General features: G+C 57.3%; 1 protein-coding gene and 2 long non-coding RNA genes across 6 annotated transcripts in view; all 3 read left to right on the top strand.

Moving 5' to 3' along the window:
* The window catches only part of Hmces (5-hydroxymethylcytosine binding, ES cell specific), a 42,135-nt gene that overhangs the window by 22,048 nt on the left and 4,328 nt on the right, over positions 1 to 15,759 (top strand). For all 3 annotated transcript variants that reach the window (XM_015506748.2, XM_048786264.1, XM_048786265.1), the window contains exon 7: positions 7,898 to 7,908. In XM_015506748.2, coding sequence (XP_015362234.2) covers positions 7,898 to 7,908 — 11 coding nt within the window. The remainder of the gene's footprint in view (positions 1 to 7,897; positions 7,909 to 15,759) is intronic.
* On the top strand, positions 10,524 to 12,224 carry LOC125611439. Its single transcript, XR_007341625.1, has 3 exons — positions 10,524 to 10,838; positions 11,598 to 11,859; positions 12,082 to 12,224. It is a non-coding gene; the product is annotated as an uncharacterized LOC125611439 (long non-coding RNA).
* Positions 12,702 to 15,380, top strand: LOC125611438. 2 transcript variants are annotated; one of them, XR_007341624.1, is made up of 3 exons: positions 12,702 to 13,049; positions 13,809 to 14,070; positions 14,293 to 15,380. It is a non-coding gene; the product is annotated as an uncharacterized LOC125611438 (long non-coding RNA). The 2 variants fall into 2 exon arrangements; XR_007341623.1 differs by lacking the exon at positions 12,702 to 13,049 and having other exon boundaries at positions 13,770 to 14,070.

Raw genomic sequence — 15,759 nt, 5'->3', positions numbered from 1 at the left:
TGGGCCTTGCGGGGGGTCTCTCTCCAACTTAGGCCTTGGGGGGGGGTCTCCTCCTGATCCAAAGGGAACGCGCGCCAGGCTCTCTCCAGCGCGCGCCTGGGGTCTTGTGCCTGGGGACCCGGGGGCGGGGATCACCCCAGGACCTTCTGCGGGGCCTCTGGCCTCCCTGATTCTCCAAAGTGCCCCATTTGGGGAGGCATGAGGAAGGTGACATTGGTTCTCCCCAGAGTCCAATGGGGACTCCAGGGTGGGGTGGGCGAGTGTCAGGCGGGGAGGTCCCCAAAAGAGCGTCCCCTAGACATGGGGGGACATAGGGGGTGGTCCAGGATTGCTGACCACGCCCCTCCCGCCTCTCGTCTGGGGAAGGAGATTTTGGCGACAACACGTGGCAGGTCCTGGGCCTCAGATGGGTCCTCTAAGAGGTGGGGACGGGGCTGGCGCAATTCTGGAGGCCCTGAGCTCGGTGGACTCCCAGTATTGGGGTGCCCAGGTGGCACGCAGAACAGTTTTCCTTGAAGCTGGGGAGCTGTCACTTGGGGAACCCAAGATCATGGGGGACATTGTGGGGGAGGAAGGTGGAGTTGTCTTTCCAGGTAAATGAAATCCGCTCCACCCGGACCCAAGCGCAAGGTCGTGGCCGTGGCCGTGGCCTGTGGCCGAAGGGCAGACAGTCAGCAATCTCTTGAGACCCCGGCATGCCCAAACCATGGAGGGGACAGATGGGGACAGTCAGGCTGCTACCATGTTGGGATTCCCAGCTAGAGACACAAGCTAGAGACCACTGAGGGCCCCCCCAAAGGGTGTGGGTGGGCATCTTTGGGGTTTTGAGCTACAGTCGTCCTTCCCAGGAGATGTCTTCTCCCCCCTCCTGAGTGCCCCACTGTCCCAGGCCCCTGTTCTGTCCCCTAGAGATGAGGAAATTGAGGCCTAGTGGGGAAGGTGACATTAAGTGTGGGATTTTTGGGGAGCCAGGGACATGCGTCCCCAGCACTATGAATACAGAAGACAGGTGACAGCCCAGAACCCTGGAAACGAAGCCAACCCCCTCACCCAGGAAGAAGGGACAAGGACCACCCGGATTTCCTAACAGAAAGGGAAGTGGTTTCCGAAAAGTCCCCCTGGGCTGAGCCCTTGTGACACCAGCCAGCAGAAAGGGTCTTATGGGGACTTTGCCCTTGAACCTGGATTCAGGTCCACCCAGGCCGTGGTCCTGGCCCCGGGTGCCTAGAAGTTTCCATACATGAATGAAAGAGAGGCAGAAAAGATGGGGTCCCTCCCGCCCCCTGGGGGACAGTTATTTTTTGGGGAACAGGTGTCATCCAAGACTGAGCAGAGGTGTCCCCTCTGGGGAGGTGGTTAAGTGGCAGCCACACCTGCAGTGGACCAGGGTGCAGAGAGATGGAACTGGAACGATCGGCAGAGAGACGGCCCAGGACAGCAGGGGATGGGACCAGGCCAACCAGGGGCTTGTGCTTGGGTCTCTTGAGAGGTCCAAGGGGGACTAGAGCTGGGGATCCTAGTGGAACCCAAGCCCTGGGCACCTAGGCTTGTTGTTCCTCAGGCTGAGATGTGTCCAGACAGTACAGGGAGAGGAGGTCCCTGCGAAGGTGCTGGTAGGCACATTTGCAGCGGGTCTAGTGGGGACAGCCCAATTAGTGTCACTTGTGACACCACAGGCTGAGGAGGTGACTCCATTGGAGACGATCTGTCAGAAAGTAAGGAGGGAGACCAGGGGTGAGTGGGGTCATGGAAGCTAAGGAGGAGAGAGTTTCAAGAAAGAAGGGTCCACCTGACCCCAGTCCAGTCCCCAGACCACTGGGTGGGCCAGTGGTCAGCGCACACGGCCACCAAGACCGTCACCGCCCTGAGCCCCTGTGTCCAGACTCTTCATTGGTACTTTACGAGACCTATGGGAAACATCCGGGTATTTTCTTTTTTTCAGTAGGACCTGTCCCCTCGGGTACCCTGAACCCCCAGATAAAGTAGCTCTTCTAACCTCTTCTCAAAGTTATTTTTCAGAAACAATGTCCCCTCTACAAGCCACCCAGGGAAGCAGGACCATGGCCCAGAGGCGACCCTGACTTCATGAGAAGGCCCAGGTCTGTCCCCGGGGATGGCCACAGTGGGCCTCCTTCATCTCCACCAGGAGGGGCCTCTTGGGGACCCTCCCTGAGCCACAACGTGGTGACGTCAACCTCCCCCAGCCCCAAAGTAAAGTATTCGGGGTGTCGTGGCTTTTCGGAGGTGACTCCTTGTGATCTCATCTGCTACAAATAAACTCTGTGGCGTCACAGTGGTTCTTGGTGGCCTGTATTCTTGGTCTTTGGTGGCCACCAGGTGGGACACTGTTCGAGGAGACCTTTTTCTGGGGACGAACAACCGTGACTGTGAGGGTAACCCCACCCGGGACAGAGTCGAGGGGCCCAGACTTCTTGGAGGCCGTGGGTGGTGTGGGGCCCACCTCTGCTATCTTGGGGTGTCACAGCCTGGCGTCTGGGGGTCCCCGTGACTCGGCTGTGGAAGCCAAGAGATTTGCCCTCCCAGCACAGCAAGGGCCACCAAACCTGGGGACCAGACTTCTGGTGTCTGTTGTGGTGGGGAACTGAGGCCTGAGTTCGAGGCTGTGCCCAGGGAGGCAGGGAGGCCAGAGCTTGGGCTGGGCTCCTGCCAATCCTGGCATCCCCTCCCGGGTCACTCTGCCAGGTGACCCAAAGTGAGCAGGGCCCCAAGGGGTCAAGAGAAATGGCAGAGCAGGTCCTGACTGTGGGCCCTGGGTCCCCACCATGGGGACTCTGGGTGCCCAATTAATTAGGGGGCTCCTGGCTGGGTCCTCGGCCTCCTCTGTCTCTGGCGGAGCTCAAGTGGGGGACATGATCAGCTAAAGACCCCTCCCCTGTCCAGTCCCCTCCTGCCAGGGCCCTGGATGCCCCCAGGCTGCACCCTGGTCTCTGTCCTCTGTCCGTGGATTCCTGTCACATCCCTCCCGAACGTCACCCTCTGCTCTCTGCCCGAGTGTCCTCGAGCGCAGCTTCCAACACAGAAGTCTGTCCCTGGGGAGTCCAGAGGGGTTCCCAAAGAGGGGGTCCTCAACTCAGGGTGACCGGGTCCTTAACACCATAGAAAAGGTCTTCTAGAAGGTTCCAAGGCCGAGGCAGGGACATTTGGGAAATCAAGGGAGCTTGTGGGCCATCTTGAGGGGGACATCTGCTTTTGGGGTCCCGGGCTCTTCTTTTAAAGGAAGCATAGGCCTGTGGCGGGGCTGAGGTGACCGTGACATCCCCTCTCTGGGTGGCTCAGTGGTCCTGCTACAGAGAAAGGCCACTTGTCACAGGGCCCAAGGGACCACGGATGTCCTGCCAGAGAGACTCCGGACCTGTCGCTCAGGGTAGCAGGCCTCAGTTCATGGAAGGGACAGGAAAAAGGGACAGGGGACACTCTAGGGACCATCTGCCATTCCTGCACTCCAGTTTTATTGGGGAGGGGGGTCCCAGAGAAGTTTCTAGAAGGTCCCGCCCAGGTCCACCTCTTGACTTTTGACTGACAGCGGGATGACATCAGACTTTCTAGTCCCCACTGAACATGAAAACTCTGGGTCCCCTGGGCCCAGGGGTCCAGGTGGCCCCTCGTTCTGGGCATTTTTCTGAGGAGTGACTCCTATTGACTCCAAGGCCCGGTGACAGGGACATGTCACTGTGTGGAGCTGGGAAATCCAACCCAGGGCCTCAAGCATGCGGGCCAGGCCTCCCCTCAGCCCCACGCCCAGCCTGGACTCTGCTTTTTGGAAAGAGAAGATTCTAGAACATCAGCCCTGGGCGTGGGGACCCAGGGAGAGGGGAGGGGACGTCACTTCTGGCCGGACAGTGGATTTATGACCGACCCGCGGGTCCTCGGTCAGCTTCCTCTCAGGGTCTTGATGTTCTGGTTACCAAGGGCCACTGGGGTCTGTGACCAGGGTTTGGTGATAAAAGGAGGGTTCCAGGACACCTCTGGGCTGTGACGGATCTTGAAACAGTCATTTTTGTCTTTAGTTCTTGAAACAGTCATTTTTTTTCTTAAGGCAATGTCATTTCCTTGTGGCTGGTAGAGGAAGGTTTGGACCTACGGGCCTCCGTTTGTATATTCCAGGTGCTTCTTGTCACACTCCCCTCCCTGGTCCTCTCCCTGCCACCTAAATATCAGGGAGAGGTTGTGTCCATTATCTGATCAATAGGGATGGCCTGACCTTAGTAGTATCTCATTTAAATTCAGTTTTTTGGTTTTTGATCTTTATTTTTATTTTTTTGCTTTTTGGTCCACAGCTGTACCAGCCAGTCCACACCTGTGGCTTCTACAGTCTGTCCTACTTCTGTCCTGCTGCATTCCCCGTCTTCTGCTATGCTTTGAGAACTCCCTTGTCCATGGTTCAAATCTGTGACCGTTTTCCTAGTTATGACTGCTCCTGTGTCCTCAGGATGGGGGTCTCTATTAGTTTTCTGTCATCAGATCATCTGCAGATTTCTGACACCTAAGGACTATTTTTAAATGTTTTTAGCTGTAGGTGGACACAAGACCTTCATTTTATGTGGCGCCGAGAATTGAACCCAGGGCCTCACATGTGCTAGGTGAGCACCCTACCTCTGAGCCCCAACCCCAGCCTGGTCTTAATTTTTTTTTTTTTTTTTGGTACCAGGGATTGACCCCAGGGGCACTTCACCACCGAGCCCTGTCCCCAGCCCCTTTTTATATTTCATTTGGAGACAGGGTCTCACTGAGTTGCTCAGGGCCTCGCTCAGTGGCTGAGGCTGGCTTTGAACTCGGGATCCTCCTGCCTCAGCCTCCTGGGATTATAGGTGCAGCTTGAGCCATGTCATTACCGTAGCCCAAACCCCTTCGAGTCTTACCACGATGTCAGAATTGATAAATTCCCAGGGGACCCTAGTTTCATCAACTTGTGGGTCCCCTGGCAGTCAGAAGCTAGACTATCAAACGTTTTTAAATTTCCAATCTGAATTCCTAATATCTATTTTATTTTATTTTTCTTTTCTTTTCTTTTTGGTACCAGGAATTGAACCCAGAGGCACTTGACAAAAGAGGCCACCCCTTTTTATTTCTTAGTTTGAGACAAGGTCTTGCTGAGTTGCTGAGGCCCTTGCTAAGTGGCTGACGCTGGCCTCCAACTTGTGATCCTCCTGCCTCAGCCTCCCGAGTCGCTGGGTTACAGGTGTGTGCCACTGCACCCAACCAGGACGATTTTCCTGAGTGAATGGGAGACAGAGAAGTGGCTTGGGGAGGCAGAGAGTTTGCTGAACTTGAGCTTCACACTTTTGATATCTTCTTTGTTCTTCCTTCTGGGCCTCTCTACTGATTATCATTATTATTTTTTCTTCTGTCCTATGTCACCTGGGCGGAGAGGCTCCAATGGCTGTTCATTAGACTTAGGGCAAGATTTTCATGGGTCCCGTAGCAGCTGCCCTGCCACGGCTCCCCGCAGGCTGAGCCAGCCTGGTCTTTGGGTTCCCCACGGGTCCCTCAAAGGCTCCCCCAACCCCAGGGCCAGGCAGGGGGCTGGGGGCTGTGGACCTCAGAGTCTCTGCTGTCAGTGAGCATGTGGCCCAGCTCTTTGTCAGCTGCAGCCACCCTGGGGTGGCCCTGCTCCAAAGGCCCCCAGAATCCCCTCCTTTTTCTTGAAAGCATTTTTTAGAAAACACACCTAGGATATTTGCATATTAGTGTTTATTAGCATATTTAGTCTCAGCCTGTGCTGACAAGCTCCTGCGACCTCAGGTGACCTCGGGACCCCTCAGCCGGGCTCTCCACAGACTCACTGGCTGCAGGAGTGACCGGAAGGAGGACTGGGAATCAGGAGCCCCTGGCTCCCCATAAGTGTGACAGGACTCAGTCTTGGTCCCCTAGCCCCGCCTCAGCCCCCCTCAGCTTTGTCCCTGGTACGTGGTACTGGGAGGACCCTCAGGCTTTGAAGGTCTGGTTTTCCAGTCTCAAAGGGACATTAAAAGTCCCCTAAAAGAGCTTGGGCAGTCAGAGTGCAGCAGGCAGGCCTTGGGGACAGTGACAGAGGGGAGGCCCCCCGCCAGTCCCAGAGGAGGGAGCCCACCTGTGGTAGAGACCCAGTGTCTGCTTTTCCCCAAGGTGTTTTAGGACCGGCCTCTGCCCAGGGCTGGCAGGGGAGGGGACAGGTTTGAGAAGGTCGCCTTTAAGATGAAAATGTCATTGTGGAGTCCTGAACAGCAGTTAGGTGGTGGCCCTGGTGCCCCCTGTGTCTGGCCAAGGGGACCTGGGGACCTGAGGAAGCCCAGATGGATAAGCCAGACATCCAAGGCCCCAGGAGATGGAGGCTGAGCCCCAGAAAACAGAGGCTGAGCCCTGGGGGTCCCCCCTCCAGGCCTGGGGGAGCCAAAGGGACTTCACCCCGAAACTGGGCCAGAGCCAACTTCCAGGGGTGGCAGGAGAAAGGACATTGACTTCCAGGGGTGGCCGGTGGCAGGAGAAAGGAGTGTCCTGTTGGCACAGAGTCACGTTCTTAGCCTGAGGTCACTTTCAAGGAAAAGTGTCCCCAAGGCCTGACCCCAGGCTACTGCTTGCACTGGTGATCCTGTAGGAGAGGGACAGTGGCCAGCTGTCCCCCAGGGAGCCCCTGGCTTTGTGAGAGGTGGGACTTTGAACCTTGAGCACGCACCAGCCACTCTCTCCAGGAAGGATGTGACAAACCCTTTGTCATAGTCACACCGTCCCAGGACCTCCTTAGAAATGTCTAAGGAAAACGTGGCCACCTTCTACTGAGGTCACTCACAGTGTGAAACCCACATGGTGCAGGAGGACGCAAAGAGAAAAGGTTCCCAGCCATTGTCACCGCGCTCCTGCCTGCTTGGTGGCCCTGCCAGCATGGAGCCCCCAGAGTCCCCAGCAGAAAAGGGCCCTCATGCATCTCCAGGGGACCGTCCACACTGCCCCCAGGGCCACCTGTCTTCTCCTGTCCCTGGCCGCTCAGGGGGTGAACCCACATCCAAAATGCCCCTTCGGACAGCTGCAGAGTGGCCCGTGGTGTGGCCGCCTGTGCCCAGGGTCACTCCCCACAGGACAGAAATGTCTGCAGGACTCTCACAGGGAATTTCCTCTCTGGTGGCCTGTGACCGGGCCCCCCTGGGTCCCCGACTGTCCTGTCTGCACACCTCTGTCACGCTCACATGCGCGTGCGGGGCCCCAGGGCTCGTGCTGTGTGTCACTCTCTCTGGGGCCACCGACAGCCCAGCAGCCCTTCTTTGGCTCTTGGTCACTTATGGCCTGGTCACTTCTGGTCTCCTCACCGCACCCCCCACCCCCTGCCTTCGTTTGTCACGCTTCTTCCCATTACAAGCCACCTGCAGCAGTGCTGAGGTCCCTGTCCCCTCCTGCCATGCTCCCAAGGGTCTCTGGGAATTGGCCTTCCAGAAACTTCCAGGCCTCCCCCCCCGCCCACCCTCCAGGCCCTGCAGGAAGCTCCCTGGTGGCCCCTGGGTGACACAGGGCTTCTGACTGGTTTCCCTATTCTGCGTCCAGCCCGGGGGCCTGGGTGCCAGGAGGGAGGGACAGGGGACACTCCCTGGGGAACCCTGAGCCTCGTTCTGTGCTAGGAAACCTCCCGCTGTCCCCACCCTTGGGCAGGAAGGCTGGGGACAGCAGCTCAGGGACGGCGCCTGGTCTGCTCTGTCCGCCTTCAGACCAAAGCCTTCTCAGGATTTTCTGTCACTTTGGGGGCAAGGACCTCCCCCCTCCCAGGATGCTCCTCCCCCTGGTTCCAGCTCACAGCCACCGGAGGGGACTCCATGGGACACTTCAGCTCCCCCCAGACCCCTCAGTGTGACCCCAGCCTGGCCTCTGCTTCCCTCATGTGCAGGATCTGGGACCCGATGGCCCTGGGGGCCCCAAGGCCAAGTCACGTCTGGCCTCCGAAGTCTGGAAGAATAGGACATCTTCCCAGGGGACCGGGGAGGGGACTGGGGGGACCTTGGGAAGGGCCCAGCACCAGGACAGAACCTGACAAAGAGAAACCAGCTTCTTTTCAATGAAAGTGTCCCCGAGGCCTGACTCAGGCTGGGCCATCGGGGCTGGTTTGTCTCCCTGTGTTATCAGGGGACAAGGAGGAGGGGACACTCCAGGGCACGTCCCCTAGGGGCACCCCAGAGAGTAGAGTTGGCAGCAGGGACAGAGCCCCAGGTCCTAGCTCCACTGTCCAGGTGAGAAAACAGGCTTGAGAGAGATTGGGTACTGTCCCCTGGGCCACCCGACCGGGAATAGATAGCAAATCCTGTGCTGGTGACCTGATTCCAAACAGTGTCCCCTCCCACAGCCCCGCACCCGCTCCTTAAAGCCACTTTCCAGGTCTGCTTTTATCACTTTCTGAAATGATCCAGGGTCACCCCCCCTAGAGCAGGGACTAGTCCCTCCCACGGCTGCACAGGCCTGGCCCGGCACGTAGTAGGCCCTCAATAAATATTTGTTGAATGAATGAGATGGGGTTCAAGGTCAGGGGACACACCTAGGCGCCTTGGTCCCCCCCCAGGCCAGCGGGCCCCCCAGGGACCCAACTCCAAGTGCTTGCTCACTGGGTCCCCCGGGCCACCTGGCCCTTGGGTGGCACCTTGTCTGAAGACCTAAGAGCTTCCTGGGACCTGGCCATCTAGGGGATCACTTAAAAGCCACCTGGGGGGTGTCCCTGGCCACCTGAAGTCAGCCCCCGCCCCTGCCCTATCCCCATCTCTGTCGCCCACCCTCTGTCCCCAACTGCCCCTTTCTCCATGCTTAGTTCACTATAGTCTTCTCCACAAAGAGGCGGCCAGACGACTAGGGGGTGGGACGGGCGACACAACTGGGGTCCCCCGCTCTCCTGCCCAACCCCCCAGCCACCTGGACCCCAAGCCCCCTTTTCCGGGGTCCCTGCTGACCTCTTCGACTTTATCTTTGGCTGTCCCCCGCCCTCTGCAGTGTCCTTTCTGTTTCATTAGATACCCTCCGCCCCCAGGGACGTGGCTGTCTTGTGTTAACATAAAGTGACGAGAATCTAGAAGTGACCCTCAAACGTCCAGGACCCTTCCTTGGTGAAGTCCCCAACCCAACCCAACCCACCCCCCATCCTAGACGCTGCCCCACGGGACCCTCCCAAATCTGTTCCCTTCATTTCTTCCACCTTGAAACAAGGTGGCTCCTTTCTGGAGGTGGCCCTTGAGAAATGGTTTAGAGCCCCCAGGGTCCCCTTGTGTCCCCATTTTACATGAAGAAGTTGAGGTCCAGAGAAGAGTTGGGGCCTGCCCGGGTTGGGGGGGATTATACTCCAAGTCTAATTCCCAGTCCAGTGATCTTGCCCCATCCGACCCCCTCAGACCACCCCTGTCCCAGGAGGTCACAAGGCGGGAGACAGCAAAAGCCACATTGGGGGACATGGGGTGGGGGGGGGTGGCACACTCAGCCTGGGACAACCACCAGGGACCTCAGTACCCTTTCTCACTTGGAAACAGCCCCGGGGTTTGGGAAAGTCTCTAGGTGGGTCTTCTGTTGTCAGAGCCTCAAAGCCAAGGGCTTTCTGGAACCTTCTGTGGGTGTGGCCCTGACCCCTCACACTCTTAGCAAGGACTTCCTTCCCCCCATCCCATTTAGAATATAATCAGATGTCCCCCCCCACAGCTTGGAAATGGCTGGGGGGGAGTCTGGGTCCTGGACTGCCACCTTGGTGGCTTTATTTCTGTCCCCTGGACAGCGCAGCCAGCCCCCAGGGCAGGGCTTGTGCCCTGCCGTTCTCTCTCTTCGAAGACTTTCACAAGCCTCATTCCTTTAGTTAATGTCACCTCCTCCAAGAAGCCCTCCCTAAACACCCCATCTGAAGTAGGGTGACCCTTCCCCAATCTTATCACTTTTCCATGTTTGTCCTTCATAGCACTTATCACTCTTTGGAGTCCCCGTTTCCCCCCCCCCCCATTTATAGGCCACTCTCTGGCCCCACCAGAAGGTCAGCTTGTTGGTGGGTCACCCAGGAGGTCCTCTGTACCTGGCACACAGTAGATGCTCAATAAACATTTGTTTGAATAAATGAAATACGCAGGTCCCACAGGGGCCTGGTCTTTTCTGCGTGGGGACAGGGACAGAGACAGCAGACTCTAGCCACAGGTCACCTTCGTGACCCTCCTGCTCTTCAGATGCCAGCAGAAGGGCCGGGTACCTTGGTGGCTTGGAGGTCAAGTGCTCCNCTCCACCTTGCGATCCTCTTGCCTCAGCCTTCCGAGTCGCTGGGATGACAGGCATGCCCACCGTGTCTGGCTCGGGCCCCTTCTCCAGCGGCTTTGAGGCCGGAGAGGGGAGCGGGAATGTTCTATTTTAGCCAGGAGGACGGGGTTGAGGATGGGGTTCAGTGGTCCTAGCATGCGTAGGGCCCCGGGTTCGATCCCCAAAACCGAAACAAAGGGATCAGAACTGAGCCAAGTCTCTGGGAGTTGGGTCCTGGGTATAGCAGGACCCGAGAGACGAGGTTTCTGTTTCCCTGGGGTGGGTGGGGTGGGTTGCCTTGGGCATGTTCCCCAGGGCTCAGTGCAGAGCTCTGAGCTTGGAAGGTTGGAAATCCACCCTTCCCAGGATAGAAGCCCGTGGGAGGACACTCCTGCTTTGGGGACTGCCTCCCTCCCACAGGTCAGCACCAGGACCTCACAGAAACACAGTGAAACTCTCTGATCATCGTCCAGAAGGCGGAAAGAACATTGCACACCACCTGGGGTTCCCTCCCGCCCCGGGCTAGGCCACTCGGGGAAGCTGACTGCTACAAAGACCCTGTGCAGATCTCTAGTGCCCTGGATCTTCTTCCAACAGAAGATCCAGAGGTGAATGGACGCGGTGGTGTCTGTCAACCCAGCAGCTCGGGAGGCTGAGACAGGAGGATCTCGAGTTGGAGGCCTGCCTCAGCCACTTAGCGAAGCCCTAAGCAACTCAGCGAGACCCTGTCTCTAAATAAAATAGAAAAAGGGCTGGGGATGGGGCTCAGGGTCCCTGGGTTCAAACTCTGGCACCAGAAAACAAAACCCCACAATGGTTTATAACAAGAGCGGTAGAAGGGCCAACCGCCCGAGTACTGTGCTCCAGGGTGCCCTGGCTCAGTGAGAGCTGCCACCGCATGTACTCATCTGAGGCCACTAGGAGAGCTGGCTGTCAGTGAGTCATTATTTTTTGCTGTGAACTGGAGATAGGGTGTCCCTTCGTATTTTTCCTTTTGAGGCAGGGTCTCGCTGAGTTGCCCAGGCTGACCTTGAACTTGGGATCCTCCAGCGTCAGGAAGAGGCTGTGGCTCACAGGGGAACAGCAGGCTCGGGACCGCTTCCCCACTATGTCGCTATCACCAGGCTGGCCACCAGGGGGCGCTACGCTCCCTTTAATTTTCTGTCCCAGACCCAGAGCACACCCTGGGGAGGCTCCGAGCCTAGACAGATGACAGACAAGGGCGGCAGGAACGGGAGGTTAGGGGCCCCCTGTGGGCACCCCACATGCTTCCTTTTAAAAAGTGTTTTGGGGGCACCGGGGATTGAACCCAGGGTTGCTTAACCCCTGAGCCCCATCCCCAGCCCTATTTTGTATTTTGTTTACAGACAGCGTCTCCCTGAGTTGCTCAGGGCCTCACTGATGCCGAGGCTGGCCTCCAACTTGCGATCCTCCTGCCTCAGCCTCCCGTGCCGCTGGGATGACAGTTGTGTGCCACCGCTGGGATGACAGTTGTGTGCCACCGTAACCTGCTCCGAATGCTTTCTTTTAAAAAGCAATTTACCCCCAGCCCTTCCTGGCTCAAGTCAACAGGATGTCACATTCCTCAACAAACAGCGTGTCATCTGCAGGAGAAATGCAGGCCTGAAGGTTGGTGAGGTCACAAGTTATCCTGAAAGGGGGAGGAGGCTTCTGTGACATTCACACTCACCAGCTTCTGGGACTCAGGAAGATTCGATGATAATTGGGAGCCAAGTACCCCAACCACAAAACCCAGAAGAACAAGTACTGATTAGAACCCGACAGCGGGGCCAGAGCGACCCAGAGTTCCCGGATGTTTCACCTGTCCTAACAGCAAAACCTCCCTTCCAGGTGACAAGACGGCGGGGACTCGGAAGTCTGACACAGTCCTGCTGTCAGTCAGTCACAAGTCCAGAAGTGGAACTGGATGGAACTCTCTGGAACCTTCCCTGGGACCGTCCTCCCCCAGTAAAGCAGGAGGGCGAGGAGGGACAAGCTACTCTCCTGAGAGGAACCACTCTGTCCCCTGAAACTGTCCCTTTTCCTATCCACCCCACCCTGAACCTTTTTCTGGTCCCAGGGATTGAACCCAGGATGCTGAACCCCTGAGCCCCGTCCCCAGCCCTTTCTTTGTATTTTATTTAGAGACGGGGTCTCGACGAGTTGCTCAGCACCTTGCTTTTGCTGAGGCTGGCCTCCACCTTGCGATCCTCTTGCCTCAGCCTTCCGAGTCGCTGGGATGACAGGCATGCCCACCGTGTCTGGCTCGGGCCCCTTCTCCAGCGGCTTTGAGGCCGGAGAGGGGAGCGGGAATGTTCTATTTTAGCCAGGAGGACGGGGTTGAGGATGGGGTTCAGTGGTCCTAGCATGCGTAGGGCCCCGGGTTCGATCCCCAAAACCGAAACAAAGGGATCAGAACTGAGCCAAGTCTCTGGGAGTTGGGTCCTGGGTATAGCAGGACCCGAGAGACGAGGTTTCTGTTTCCCTGGGGTGGGTGGGGTGGGTTGCCTTGGGCATGTTCCCCAGGGCTCAGTGCAGAGCTCTGAGCTTGGAAGGTTGGAAATCCACCCTTCCCAGGATAGAAGCCCGTGGGAGGACACTCCTGCTTTGGGGACTGCCTCCCTCCCACAGGTCAGCACCAGGACCTCACAGAAACACAGTGAAACTCTCTGATCATCGTCCAGAAGGCGGAAAGAACATTGCACACCACCTGGGGTTCCCTCCCGCCCCGGGCTAGGCCACTCGGGGAAGCTGACTGCTACAAAGACCCTGTGCAGATCTCTAGTGCCCTGGATCTTCTTCCAACAGAAGATCCAGAGGTGAATGGACGCGGTGGTGTCTGTCAACCCAGCAGCTCGGGAGGCTGAGACAGGAGGATCTCGAGTTGGAGGCCTGCCTCAGCCACTTAGCGAAGCCCTAAGCAACTCAGCGAGACCCTGTCTCTAAATAAAATAGAAAAAGGGCTGGGGATGGGGCTCAGGGTCCCTGGGTTCAAACTCTGGCACCAGAAAACAAAACCCCACAATGGTTTATAACAAGAGCGGTAGAAGGGCCAACCGCCCGAGTACTGTGCTCCAGGGTGCCCTGGCTCAGTGAGAGCTGCCACCGCATGTACTCATCTGAGGCCACTAGGAGAGCTGGCTGTCAGTGAGTCATTATTTTTTGCTGTGAACTGGAGATAGGGTGTCCCTTCGTATTTTTCCTTTTGAGGCAGGGTCTCGCTGAGTTGCCCAGGCTGACCTTGAACTTGGGATCCTCCAGCGTCAGGAAGAGGCTGTGGCTCACAGGGGAACAGCAGGCTCGGGACCGCTTCCCCACTATGTCGCTATCACCAGGCTGGCCACCAGGGGGCGCTACGCTCCCTTTAATTTTCTGTCCCAGACCCAGAGCACACCCTGGGGAGGCTCCGAGCCTAGACAGATGACAGACAAGGGCGGCAGGAACGGGAGGTTAGGGGCCCCCTGTGGGCACCCCACATGCTTCCTTTTAAAAAGTGTTTTGGGGGCACCGGGGATTGAACCCAGGGTTGCTTAACCCCTGAGCCCCATCCCCAGCCCTATTTTGTATTTTGTTTACAGACAGCGTCTCCCTGAGTTGCTCAGGGCCTCACTGATGCCGAGGCTGGCCTCCAACTTGCGATCCTCCTGCCTCAGCCTCCCGTGCCGCTGGGATGACAGTTGTGTGCCACCGCTGGGATGACAGTTGTGTGCCACCGTAACCTGCTCCGAATGCTTTCTTTTAAAAAGCAATTTACCCCCAGCCCTTCCTGGCTCAAGTCAACAGGATGTCACATTCCTCAACAAACAGCGTGTCATCTGCAGGAGAAATGCAGGCCTGAAGGTTGGTGAGGTCACAAGTTATCCTGAAAGGGGGAGGAGGCTTCTGTGACATTCACACTCACCAGCTTCTGGGACTCAGGAAGATTCGATGATAATTGGGAGCCAAGTACCCCAACCACAAAACCCAGAAGAACAAGTACTGATTAGAACCCGACAGCGGGGCCAGAGCGACCCAGAGTTCCCGGATGTTTCACCTGTCCTAACAGCAAAACCTCCCTTCCAGGTGACAAGACGGCGGGGACTCGGAAGTCTGACACAGTCCTGCTGTCAGTCAGTCACAAGTCCAGAAGTGGAACTGGATGGAACTCTCTGGAACCTTCCCTGGGACCGTCCTCCCCCAGTAAAGCAGGAGGGCGAGGAGGGACAAGCTACTCTCCTGAGAGGAACCACTCTGTCCCCTGAAACTGTCCCTTTTCCTATCCACCCCACCCTGAACCTTTTTCTGGTCCCAGGGATTGAACCCAGGATGCTGAACCCCTGAGCCCCGTCCCCAGCCCTTTCTGTATTTTATTTAGAGACAGGGTCTCGCCGAGTTGTTGAGGCTGGCCTCCCACTTGCGATCCTCCTGCCTCAGCCTCCCACGCTGCTGGGATCACAGGTCTGCGCTACTGCGCCTGGGACATGAGTGGGCACAGGAGGCCTGTCTGTCCCCAAGCACCAGCATGTGCCCTGCTCTGGATGGCGGTCTCCGCGGGGCCAGGATCTGGAGAGAGGAAAGAAGACAGGGCAGAGGCACCGTCGTTTGTTCTTGGTAAGTTTATTGGCATCACGTTCATGTCTTTACAGAAGAACTCGGCCCACACCTAGGATGTCGACCTCTGGAGGGGAGAGGCTCTCTGGTAAAGCAGGCTACGACGACGCAGGGCGGGTCCTGGGATGGGGCAGAACTGCCGGGTTCCAACCAAGGGACCAAGGGGCTGGGTGGGCTCATAGAGGGCGCCCGTGAAGGGAGACGGAGGGGAAAAGAAAGAGGAGAAGAAGATCTGCCAGTCTGAGGAGACCACAACCCTGAAAGGAGTGCCTTCTAGAACAAAGGTAGAATCGCTAGGAGGGCAGATCTGGGGGGTTCTGCTTCCCTCTTACGAGCCAGATGCTGATCTACGGGGGGGGGGGGGGGCCAGAGCGGGGGTCTCAAGTGTGGAGCAGAAGAGCAAAAGAAAAACAATAATAATAAAAAAGAGAAGGAAAGCGACACTTGTCGTTTGCAATAACAGCCGTTTATCCATTGCACACTGCGGGAGGCGAATCAACCTTTCGGGGTGGGGAGGGGGGAAATTTCGACGCAGAAGGATCTAGACCAGTTTTCCCTCTGGAGAGATGAAAAGCTTATCTGTTTTTGGCTCGAGTCTTTGAGAAGAAAAGGCGTCCATCATCCTTGTCGTGGTCACTGTACACAACACTGTCGCTAAGCGGGGGGGTTCCCGGATTCTGAGCCTCTAGCGCTCTGCCATCCAGATGGGAGAAGTGGGGGTCCGACCCTCGGCCTTCGGGGACCTGGACACGTCATCCGAGCTCGGGTTCCACTGATTTTGCGCGCGCTTGTGTCTAACCGGTCGCATATATTAATGTCACTCTGGGTCCTCTCCTAGGAAGCCTTACATAATAAGTGGAGACTGTAGAAAGAGCTGATTAGTTCAAGGAACAGAGGCCAATGGGGCGTATAAAAGGTGGCCTGGCCGGGGGGAGGCTG

This window comes from Marmota marmota, unplaced genomic scaffold (genome assembly GCF_001458135.2).
Source record: "Marmota marmota marmota unplaced genomic scaffold, marMar, whole genome shotgun sequence".
In the NCBI taxonomy this organism is placed as follows: domain Eukaryota; kingdom Metazoa; phylum Chordata; class Mammalia; order Rodentia; family Sciuridae; genus Marmota; species Marmota marmota.
Note: the sequence above shows the minus strand (reverse complement) of the source record. Positions and strands in the feature narration are given on the sequence as shown.